Here is a 12,836-nt window from a genome sequence, read left to right as displayed (position 1 = left end):
GTTGTTTCCTAGCTAGATGGCCGCCTGTTTGTCTTCAAGCCTTTAAGACCCCAGATGCTATATCATTTGATAGCCGGGTACCATCAACTTTCTTCACCACTTTTGCTAATACACCCCCTTTGTCCTCAGCGATCCAGTAGGGACAGGCTGATGTGCTTCTTCCTTGGGGTTTTGTTGTCTCTCAGTTAGATGGCTGCTTGTTTATATTCAGGTCTTGATTATCTTCAGGCCCCATTTGTTTTTTCACTTCAAAATAAGATATGTGCAGGGTGCATAAGAATTTGTTCATAGTTTTTTTTTTTTTAACTATAGTGCGGCCCTCCAACGGGTCTGAGGGACAGTGAACTGGCCTCCTGTTTAAAAAGTTTGAGGAACCCTGCTCTAGGTGGAGATTTTTTTGTTTTGTTTTAGAATTTATACATTTGTTGGAAGCATATTATGTGATAGGCACTGTCCTGGTTTGGCAGATAATAAGACAAACAAGGTTCCTTCTTAGTGGTAGAAGATGAGAATCCAACTTGCGGTTAGTTGCTCTGCTTATGGAAGCAACAGAGCAGTGTGATAGTAACTGAGAAGGCCTTCGTTAGACATGGTAGCTAGGAAAAGGACTCAGAAAGTTAACTCCTAAAAGATGAGAAAAAAGCTGCCTTGTGACAAACTGAAGGAAGGGCTTTCTTGGTAAAAGGAAAAAACATGTAAAGACTCAAACATGGTTCCCCAAACTTTGAACCATTGATAGTATGTATGTTCCAGATAAATTTTTGTCACTGGAGACTATCCATTGTACAGGATAGTCCCCATTGACAAGAATTACCAGTCTCATAGTGTCTTGTACAGGGTAGGAACCCTGGTGGTGTACTGTGTTGCACGGTGATCTGGTAATCAATCATAGATCAGCAGGGTGAGCCCACCACGGTGAGAGAGAAAGATGAGGTTGAGTACTCCTGTGCATTTAAGGTCCCAGAACCCCCAGGGACACTTCTACTCCGTCCTGTAGGGCTGTTATGAGTCGGAATTGACTCGAGGGGCAGTGAGCATATATCCATCTATCATTTTGAATATCTGGGCTTCTGTCTGGATATTTCCTTCTGGTCTAACTTTGAAAGTATAAATTATTTCTTTAGTAATTTTGATGTTAAATACACCCACTGTCTTCTTAATTTTATTTTTATGTTTTTCAGTTTTAGAATTTTCTCGTATTTTTTTATATTTTCTCCATAGTTGTACCTTTTAGTTTCTCGAACATATTAATTTTATGTTATAATGAGAGTGTTTAAACTCCAGTATCCAGATCTCCTGTGGGTCTGATTTCATTGCCTCTTTGTCCTCTTTTCAGTTTTTGACTTATATGACTGATTATTTTTGCTTGAGTGATAGACATTGTGAATGACAAATCCAGAAGATCTTCTCTGGTAGGGAGTGGGAGCTGGGATAAATCACATTTAAATAATACAGAATTGAGTTGATTTGTAGCTGAGCATTGTTTTCTTTCTAAGTCAGCATTACTCCTAAGATCCAGATCGTTAGGTTCCAGCCGAAAGCCTGGAGGTGTTAGTGCCTCCTTGTATACAACCGAATGGATAAAATTAAGTAATTAAAAATCCGTGAAGCTATATAAACTTTTAATTAGGTACAATGATCATTGTAGTAACCAATATATTCTAAAACTTAAAGCTCAGGGCTTCTCTTATTATAACTATTTTAAACCCAGAGTACACTTGAATGTTCTGATGGAAGCCTCAAATCCCATGATTGTGTGAGTGAATTTTTATGTACATTTCAAGCCTGGTAGATATCATTCATAGATGATGTAAAACATGTCAACCCCAAACTACTCAAGAAGCTGCATGATGATTTCAATGAGCTTGCACTGGTGGGCAGAACATTTGTGCTGGTTTTCAGTCAGCCACGGTGGTGACTTTTCTTGTTGAAGCTCAGGTGTCCATCTAGGGAAGATGAAGAAAAAAGAGGACAATTTTAGTGGTATAATTGATTTGTAAAATCCATAAATTTTTTCTGTCCAGTGTCAGATTCATAATGCCATATATATTAGTTACATTTTTTCTTGTTAAATTGAGGACATTTTGTATTGTTTTTCATGATTAACATTGTATAATGTGTCTCTGTATGGGGGAACTAAAATACTTCCCTGGAAGAAGAAAAAAGGAGAAAGACGGACATTTTTGTGAGAGTACCATGAAGTGCCTCCAATAAGGATGTTTAGAGTCGATGTCCACTCGTAGAGACTAACTCATAAATGACAGTGTAGAGCTGCTACTGTCGGTTTCTGAGACGATAATTCTCTCCGGTAGTAGGCAGACCCTGTAGATACAGCCCGATTTGTAATCCCTACAACCACTGTGCCTCCGAAGGATGGCGTATCATTCCCACACTCACTCACTGCCCCCAGCGTCTGTGCTGACTCACAGCGACTCGGAAGTGGGCTTCCGAGACGGTCGCTGTTTATAGGGGTAGAAAACCAGTGCTTTCTCCCACGGAGCTGATGCTGGTTTCGAGCTGCTGACCATGTGGTGACCATGTGGATCGCAGCCCAGCATATAATCGCTGTACCACCAGGGCTCCAAGGATGGCATACAGTAGACTTTTAATTCAGCGGTAGCTGCAATAGTTATGATAATGAAGAACAATAAATTGTTTATTAGGTCACTGAAAATGTTAAAGATAGTCTCAAGTCAGTGAATATTGAAAAGTTTTTATTTCCTTGAAAGAAGAAAGTAGCCTTTGAAGTAGTTATTTTCTGTTTATATTGCTCTTCTTCCTTTTTTTAATCATTTTATTGGGGGCTCGTACAACTCTCATTACCATATATACATCCATTGTGTCAAGCACATTTGTACATTTGTTGCCATCATCATCCTCAAAACATTTTCTTTCTGCTTGAGCCCTTGGTATCAGCTTCTCATTTTCCCCCCTCCCTCCCCACTCCCCTACCCCCCATGAACCCTTGATAATTTAAAAATTATTATTTTGTCATATCTTACACTGTCCAACGTCTCCCTTCACCCACTTTTCTGTTGTCCATCCCCAGGGAGGAGGTTATATGTAGATCCTTTATATATTGTTCTTATGTTTACACCTCATACTCTTTTCAAGTCTTGTATTAGGTATTGTTTTGGGTAGCCACTTTGGAAAACAATTTGGCAGCTCCTTAAAATATTAAACATATAATTATCCCATTGCACTTGAGTCAATCCTGACTGATAGTGAGCCCTGTAGGATGGAGCAGTGTTGCCCCTGTGGGTTTCTGAGATTATATGTCTGTCCAGGCTTGTCCTCACACTGCTGATCTTTTGGTTAGCAGCCCAAAATGTGTAACCACAGGGGTGTGTGATCCAGCAATTCCATTCCTAGGTAGAGGCCCATAGTGTCTGCACCAAAATGTACACATGGATAGTCATAGTAGCATTATTATAATAGCAAAGAGGTGAGTATAACTGCAGTGTGCATCCACTTATAAATGGATGAGCATTTTATGATCTTTTCTGTACGATGGAATATTATTCAGCTGTAAAGGAATGAAGTACTGATGAGTGGATGATCCTTGAAAGCATTATGTTAAGTGAAATAAGTCAGACACACAACCGACCACACAAACTATGATTCTGTTTATATCACATGTCTAGAACAGGTAAATCCAAAGGAGATCCATTGTTGCCAGGAACTGGACACAAGAGAAAATGGGGAGTGACTGTGATTGAGTATGAGGTTTCTTTATGGGCTGACAAGGTACTCTAAAATCATAGTGTCGTCATTGTACAGCTTTAAGCATACATTGAAATCACTGACTCACATATGTTAAGAGTAAATTGTATGGTATGGATTATGTTTCAATATAGACTTTTCTTTATTTTTTAAAGATTTTACTCATAATATGTTTTTTCTTTTACTGACTCTGACACTGATTTTTTTGCCCTTTCCCTCTGTTACTCAGGAAGAAAGGCGAAGATTGAAAAATGCAATAATTATCCAGTCATTTATTAGAGGCTATAGAGACAGAAAACAGCAAGTGAGTTTTTGTATCCTTGTGTATCTGTTGAGAGAAAGTTAATGTTAATAGTAGTACTTTTCATTCATTAATTTTATTAGTTATTGAAGCATTTATAATTAGGTAAAATTTTAGATAATTTTTACTTGATAAATTACAGGCATGTGCCACCCATACTTGATGATCATATTAGAAGGTAGCAGTGGAAAATTTTTTGTGTTGGTTAAGAGCCATTCGTTTATTTTTTAAAATGTACTGATAACTCCACCGTAACTATCTTAGCTGTCAATATTCAACATGCCTATAAAATATTTACCCCCAACTTTTAAACTGGCCTCCTCTGAGGGATTAGTCTCTGAAAACTATGACTAGCGGTGGAAGCGTATAACTAGAGAATTATCATTGTAGACCAATTTAATAAACTTACATTTTTATTTTGTTTTGTTTTCAGTATTCTATCCAAAGAGGTGCATTTGATCGTTGTGCTAATTTGTCACAGTCTGGTAGCACTTTTACCATTGCTAATGGTCCCAACCTTACCCTTTTGGTAAGGCAGCTTCTGTTTTTTTACAAACAAAATGAAGACTCAAAACGTTTGGTGAGTGTTAACTACATTTTCACTTAATCCTATCTCATAGATGTGTCTAACACACTTGTGTTATTTAACAAAAGTGGAAATTGTTAGTGTCTGAGAAAGAGTCAAATAATCCCTCTAACATGTCTAGTAGCTTTGTGAATTTTTCCTTAGCCAGCTGTAATTGATCGTTCTTGTGGGAATAAGATCATAGGATTTGTTTCTTGATTTTATTATGGAAGATTTCTAAATGTTTAAAAAGTACTGATAAGTGTTCTAATATAACAACTTTGAATTCCTATTTATTTCACAAACAACTTGATGCTTATCTAGTTAATATAGTTAGAACCTTATTCTTGTAGTTCCTGTAATCCCCCTTTAGCTGTTAATACAGGAAGACCCTGACTTTCCGTGCATTTGTGTCCCAATAAACTGTACTCCTGACCATCTGTTGTTTTGTTAGATTTTACCATTAATAATAAGTACTGCATACAGTGTTGCAGCATGTAATTTGCTGATGGTATCTTAGATGTAAAGGAGCCCTCGTGGCCAGTGGGTTACTCGTTGGATTGCTAGCCTCAAGGCCAGCGGTTTAAGCCACCAGTTGTCTGTGGAAGAAGGATGGGCCACTTCTACTCTGTTCCAGGGCCACAACGAGTTGGAATCAACTTCTTTTTGGTTTGGTTTGGTTTTGTTTGGAATCAACTTTTGACAGTGGTGAGTTTGGTCTTGGTTTGGAGTGCTTGATAAGATTTATCTATGATAAACCAACTAAACCCAGACTCACTGCCATTGAGTTGATTTTGACTCCTAGTGACCCTATAGCACAGAGCAGAACTGCCTCTGGTTTCCGGGACTAACTCTTTACAGGAGTAGGAAGTCTCAGGCATCTTTCTCCCAGGGAGCAGCTGGTGGCTTTGAACTGCTGACCTTGAGGTTAGCAGCCAAATGTGTAGCTCACTAGCCACCAGGGCTCCTGTTTTCAATTACTAAAGACAGATATCAGATTTATAAATATATCGATAATAAACTGCAATAGTGAAACTTCAAAAAGAGGGGGTAATAAAAATTTTAAAGGTTCAACTTAGAACTGCCTCGCACCAGACCACTCTAGAATGGGGCATAGAACCACAGTGTGAGTGGGATTGCTTGTATTTACATATGCTTTATTCTGATTTGGTAGAACATACTCTATATTTTAAGATGAATTATATGTCGGGCAATGCAGAAAGTATTTGTGTCATACTGGTTCCTCTGGAAATATGCATAATGTAGCTCAAAACATTTTAAGGAAAAGAATAACTAATTATTATTATTCAGAGTGGGCCACAGACTTACTACCACTTCATGACATACTCTAATTTGTTAATGCAAAACCCTTTGTTTTACAATAATATTTTAATAGTACAAGAACGTCATTTTATTGTTGAGGTAAAGATAACAGGCGCAGAAAGGTTTATGTGTCAAATTTACAACTAGCCACATTTAAGAAGCTTTTTTTCATTTCAGCCAATTCTAAATGGGATCTGTGAAATGAAAATATAAAATAACATGCTGTTTCATGAGAATGTAGTGGAGAAAATGGATGAGCTATCTTGCTAGGTATTGGGTTTTCAAATTATTATGTCACCTACATGCATAATATATAGTCAGGAACTCTTAGATGCAAGCAACAGAAATTTAATGTAACGTTTGTTCAAATCATTGATGAATCACAAACAAGGAGGATGAGGAATTCTGACCAATCTGGTAACTCACCTGACCTTAGATTGGGAAGAAGAGAACCATGTGATTGCCTGCTGGGCCAGAATTAGTATTTGTTTGTGGAAAAGTAAGGGCATGGGTAGAATTAGAGAGCCATGAATGAAAAATTTTCAGGAGGAAAACCAAGTTAGAGCCGTGGGAATTCATAGGGTCCATTCTGCCCTGTCCTGTGGGCGCTGCTGTGAGTCAGAGTTGCCTCGATGGCAGTGAGCTTTGGTTTTTGTTTGTAGCTATTCGCTGATCACAGAGACATGCTTGAACGCGATTTGTTTGAAATAAACCCATTCATGTACGGGCTGGAGCTCTGGTCGCAGTGTTTCTGCATGTAACCTGTGTTATGTTAGTATGAGAAATCTAAAGCATTAGGCATATACTAAGTAAAACCTGACCTAGAAAACTTACTCCCTACCAGATTTGATAAAGTAGATATGAGTCCTCAAAGAAAATTATGAACGTTAATAAACTTACATTTTTATGGCTTGAAAGTTTTATATGGTGCGTTTTTCTGTTTCAGATATGGATGTACCAGAATTTAATTAAATACAGTTCTCTGTTTGTCAAGCAATTGGATGGGTCTGAGAGACTTACGTGTTTATTTCAAATAAAGCGGTTGATGAGCCTATGTTGCAGGTAAATTCTAGCCTTGTCAGGAACATTTTGTAACAGTGATCTCTGAATGGCTAGAGGAATACTTTGTGATTTTCATTTTCTGAGATTGTGGTTTTCCATAGTTGTGTTTGAGACTGCATTATACAATTTTCACTTCTGGATTCTGATCTGCATGACAAAGAAATTAATATATATAGCTTCCAAATGATATTTCAAGAATACCCTAGAATTACTTTGTGAAATGTTAGATATCCTGATTGGACACCTGATGATGATTTCTGTTCTCTAAGGATTTCTTCTGAAGTGCAATTTGAAAATCACTTCTTTAGAGTATGTGGTTTATCATGTGGTCTAACGTATGTATAAACATTAAGAGTAAGTCAGGACTATGATGTTAATATAGTGAGCTCTGCATGAAGCCCTGTGGTGTAGTGAGTTACATGTTGGATTACTAACTGCGAGTACAGCAGTTCAAAGACACCAGCCACTCCACGAGAGAAAGAGGAGACTTTCTACTCCCAGAAAGATTTATAGTCTCAGAAATGAATAAGGTCGTAACAACTTGTAATCAACTTGATGGTTATTTTTATTTTGGGTTATTATCTGCATGAGAAACTAAGGTAATATCTTTTTATGGCTTTTGATTTTGGTTTCAGTTGCTTATATCTGCATCTGTGGTGGCATTTTCAAATGTTTCGGAATCTTTAATATAATTTCATGGAAGCTGCACGTGTCTTAAAATTTATTGAGGAAATCAACCACAGTTGAGATACTAAAAATAACCAACTCACTTTTCTTGTTTTTAACTGATCTTTCCAAAATACTTTAATGAGCCAAAGATAGTAGAACAAGAACCATGAAGAGCATGAACTCTAATTCTGTTATTCCCTGGAAGCTTTCATTTTGAAAAACACTCCATAACACTGATTTATTCTCTGCAGTCGGAATTAGCAAGCGTACTCTGTAAAGCAGTAAATAGTTTGGGGTTTGCAGGCCACCTGTTGTCTGTCCTACCTGCACTAATGAGCAAGGGGTAGTTAAAGCAAAACCCTACCTTTGCTGCTAACCCCACTCTTCATTGTTAACTATGGAAAAGCTTGAATCCAATTTCCATGAATCCAGTTCCCACTTGGAAGTGGATCAGTCCTCACCATCCGCTGCCCAAGCGGCATACTTTTTCACCGCCACTAGCCTCCCACACGTGGTCTCAGAAGAACTCTGCTTTTTAGAGTGGCTTCTCCCTCCCCCACTTTTCCGATCTTAGCCCCCCAATCCAAGTCAAAGCACACAAGTGAAGACTCTGCCCTTTGGACTGCCAGGTAGTCATTGAGGCCGTTCCTTACTGGTTCTCATTGCCCCTGTGGGTTCATTAATTCACAGAATTCCTGGAGAGTATTTATACTTGCAGTTACCCCTTTACTATAGCCAGACAGTATACAAAGAGACAGACAGGATGCGGTGGGGGAGGGTTCCTGCCACAGGATACTTTCCCAAGTTTTGAGCAGTCCTCTTCTGTACGGATGTTCTCTCTCCAGTTCAGCTTCTGGACTCAACGTCTTATTGGCCCCATTGTATAGTCAAAAATTGGATCTCACTGCATAATCAAGATTGATGAGTATGCGTGATTGAATTTTGTCAGGGGTGTGCCCCCTTAAACAAACAAACAAACAAAAACACACCAGTGATAAGCCTGGGGCAGCTAGCTGCCATGTCAGTAGCTAACTGCAGTGGCTCCTGCAGGGGAGAAAGACAAGGCTGTCTGCTTCTGTAAAGATTTTCAGCCTTAGCAACTCCTAGGAAGCACTTCAGAATGCTGCCCTTCAGAATGCTAGAGTAGTTGGCATCTACTTGATGGCAGTGGGTTTGGGTTTTTGTTGGTTGGTAGATTGACTTGGGATTAAAATGTACTAAGCCTTAGTTCCAAAGGACTTTCGATTCCAGGTGAAAGAGAAGTTGGTGAATGATGAATTTTAGTCAGGGATTTTTGTTGTCAAACCAATTATTGGTTTTGTGAGTAAGAAGACCCCCAAATCAAACCAAGCTATGTACTAAAATTCTTTTTGATAACGGGCTTACAGCCTTGGTCTTATATAGTGGGAGAATGATTTATCCAATCGGCAAAGGAGCCAATTGGATAAAATCTTTGAGAAGGCATTATAGGAAAGTAGACTTCGATCGGAATGACCACCAGACACTTGAAAAGATACTCAACGTCATTAATAACCAGGAAAATACAAATTAAGCCCACAACGAGATAAAGCTGTGTACTCATGAGAATGGGTAGCAGTTTGAACACTGACAATATCAAGTGTTAAGAGTACAGAGCATCGAGATTATCTTGTGTTCCTGGCACAGCCCATTCGTCTCTCATAAAGTTAAATATTATATAGTGACTTCATCAGAACAGGCTCAGTGACAGTGGATTGGGTGGTACATGACCCAACAATTCTTTTCCTAGATATTCATCCAAAAGAAATGATACACGGGTGTGCTCAGAAACCTGTTCTTGTATGGCTAAAGCAGCTTTATTAGTAACAGCAAAAAACTGGAAATGATACAAATGTCCATCAGTGTGAATGTATGATCAAAATGTGATATTTCTGTTTAATGGGATACTAAAATCTCCATGGCTGCCAAGTTGATTTCGACTCATGTGGACCCCATTTATGGCAAGAATAGAAAACGGTTTTCCATAGTTTTGAATGGCTGATTTTTTGAAATCAATTGACAAGCTTTCCTTCCAGGCACTTCTGGGTTGATTTAACTACCTTTCAGTTGGCAGCTGATTGTTTTAGCCATTGACACCCCAAAGCTTCTTAAACTGAATTGTGATGCCCTACGAGGTAGAATTAATTTATGTGGAGGTAGCAAAAAAATTTTGGCAACAATAAAAGGTTTCTGAATTCACAGTGATTAAAAATTAGTTTAAAATCAAACGTGATGTATCTGAGGTGTTTCTGGTGATGCTTGCCCACTTTGCAAATTTTTTGAGTTAAAAGGGGTCTCCATTGCCACTGAGCTGCCCTGCCTCCCTGGCTGATGCCACTGTGTGTGCACAATGAGACCAAATGCTGCCTGCTTCTGTGCCATCCTCTTGGTGGATTAGGGATTGGACAGGGCTGATCCAGAGGCTCTTTTCTAGAAGTAGATAGCCAGACCTTTCATCTGAGTTCTTCCTAGCATGGCAGTTCTGCCAAAAGCTGTTTGCAACATAGCACTGACGGGTGGCTATACTTGAAGTACACAGTTCTACTCCCCAATAAAAAGATCAGATGATTGACAGAAGGTACATAAGTGAGTCTACGAGTGATGCTGAGTGAAGAAATCTAGGGAATACTATAGGATTTTTAATGAAATATTAGAAAGCACAGCCTCATCTGTAGTGGAAAGAAGTGGTTAGGGGTTTTAGAATGGGGACTCGACTAACCCAAAACTAAAACCATTGCTATCGAGTTGATTCCAACTCACAGGTGTCCTGTGTAGGGCGTCTGCGACTGTGGCTTAGGACAGAGAGTGTTATCTTTCGCAGGCAGAGCAGCTTGTGAGTTGGAACCCCAGTCCTTGGCATTAGCAGCCCAGCACTTCCCCAACAGTGCTTCTCTGAGCAATCGACAGGAGGGGTCAAAGGAAACTTGGTGGTGACAGATATAAGATAGCTATTTCTGCATACTGATTGTGCTTTAATCTGTCAAAACTCAAGTATTGCCTACTTTAAATGAATGTAGATTAATGCATGTTTTTATGTCTATAACACCGATTGTAAGAAAATTAAATCTTTTTTTAAAAAAAAGACTATTGTGTGACAATGAAACCTTTTCTTTTTCTATACAACTTTTTATTATAATTCTCCTCGTAGTAAGAAGGAATGTTTTAGTCAAGCATAGAGGGTACTGCAGACTGGGAAAGTCAAGATGGCACCTCCGAAGGAGGTGGTGCCAACTTCTCCCAATCTCCAAGTGCCACCTGCTTTCAGAGATAGTATTGTATTATAACTTGCCATCGTTCAGAGAATAACTTGAGATAACTTTTTGGTAACATTTGTCAGTCGGTACAAGTGTGAATACTTTTTTTTCCTTTCCCCTTTCACAGGTTACTACAAAAGTGTAATGATGACAGTTTGAATGTTGCCCTTCCCATGAGAATGCTTGAGACATTTTCCTCTGAGAATACTTACTTGCCTGTTTTACAAGATGCTAGCTATGTAGTGTCAATAATTGAACAAATTTTACATTACATGATTCAAAATGGTAAGTATAGATTATTTCAGAACCGTGCGTTGGCATTAGTTAGTGAAGAAAGCATAGACCAGGAGTTTTTGAAGCTTTCGCTAAAAGCTTTCCCCGGAAGTTGCAAATTTCACATGGCGTTAACAATTATGCTAGACTTTAGACGATGCCATGTGTAACAGCGGTACGCACTATTGAAGGGAGCACCTGTATAGAGTCATAGAGTCTATATTTTATCCTTGACTTCCCCCACTCTAAACATCTGAAAACTTACTTAATCTCTTAATTTTTCTTTTACCCACAAATGAAAAATATACCTATGTGCTTTCAGAACGTGCTTCAGGTACTTCAGACACATGTTTGTACCTGCAATGAAGCAATCAGCCCTTCCAGATTGCGCAGGAGCATAGCCCATTGCTTCGGGTTTTCTTGAGTTTGTATTAAATAAGTATTCTGTTAAAAAGATATCAAATACACGAATTAAATCAGTGTGGAGAACCTTTCTTTTTACAAAGTGTCTCTTACTAAATTTTTAAGTTAAAAGCGGTCACATTAGTTTAGTATAGGAGAATAGGATTTTTAGTTTAGATACACTTTCTTATTAACTCACTGACATGGTTTTAGAGAAAGACTGAAGTAAATGTAGTCTAAACATCTTTTGTAATGAATTAATCAAAACAAAATTGAATTTAAAAATTAATCATTTTTTTCTCTCTAGTATTGTGAGAGATTGAGAGGCAGATACTTCAGGGTTCTCTTAAATGGAATGTGCTCTTTAACCTACATATCTAATGGTAGCAATGAAACCAGAACAGAAAACAGCAGTGTTGGTGAGAGTTTGGGGTGATTGGAACTCGTGCTGCTGTTATGATTATAAATTGGCATAACTGCTGTGTGTAAAAAAAAAAGTATGGCTTCCTTAAAAAGATCATCGCTACCATATGATTTAGCAATCTTACTAATGGTTTTATACCCTAGAGAAATAAGACTCATTACACCAATAGAGACATGCATACTCATATTCATTGCAGTATTTTTTCACAATAGTTAAAAGATGGAAACAACCTACGTGGTGGTTGTGGTCAGTAGTGTGTAACCGCAGCCACTCCATGGGGAAAGGGCGCTGTGTACTCCCTTGAAGAGTTACAGCCTTGGAAGCCCACAGGGCAGTCCTGTCCTGCCCTGTAGGGCCCTTAGGGTTCTTTGATTCAGTGGCAGTGAGTTTGATATGGAGTTTACCTCTGTCAGCGTGACAGAGATCTCCCTTCAAAAAGGGATTAAGGATAGAACCATATTAAGAAATTTCACATCACCATAATATATAGCGAAGTAATTTTATCTTGGGTTATTTGAATGAGGGTATAGATACCTGCTGAAACTATTAGAATTAAATGAATATGATATTGGAAATTCTTAAAAAGTAGTTGGAGTTGGAAAATAAAACAATGGGCTAGAAACTATTGACAGGTGTTAACTTGGGTGAAATGGAAACTCAGACTACAAGGAAGCCAGAAAACCATACTTACTGCCATTGAGTCAATTCCAACTCGTAGTGACCCTTTCAGAAAGATTGGAACTGCCCCTAGGGGTTTCCGACTCTGAATTTTTACTGTAGTAGACAACCTCACCTTACTACCTCTGAGTGGCTGGTGGTCTT

The 12,836-nt window shown here is 38.5% G+C and overlaps 1 protein-coding gene across 1 annotated transcript in view; it reads left to right on the top strand.

Moving 5' to 3' along the window:
* UBE3C (ubiquitin protein ligase E3C) overlaps window positions 1-12,836 on the top strand; it is a 144,251-nt gene that overhangs the window by 36,250 nt on the left and 95,165 nt on the right. The window contains exons 3-6 of the mRNA XM_004702334.3: window positions 3,953-4,027; window positions 4,458-4,604; window positions 6,859-6,974; window positions 11,043-11,200. Of these exons, the coding sequence (XP_004702391.2) occupies window positions 3,953-4,027; window positions 4,458-4,604; window positions 6,859-6,974; window positions 11,043-11,200 (496 nt within the window). The remainder of the gene's footprint in view (window positions 1-3,952; window positions 4,028-4,457; window positions 4,605-6,858; window positions 6,975-11,042; window positions 11,201-12,836) is intronic.

The sequence above is a fragment of the Echinops telfairi genome, unplaced genomic scaffold (assembly GCF_000313985.2).
Source record: "Echinops telfairi isolate 266 unplaced genomic scaffold, ASM31398v2 ScPeMD7_31;HRSCAF=116, whole genome shotgun sequence".
NCBI lineage: Eukaryota > Metazoa > Chordata > Mammalia > Afrosoricida > Tenrecidae > Echinops > Echinops telfairi.
Note: the sequence above shows the minus strand (reverse complement) of the source record. Positions and strands in the feature narration are given on the sequence as shown.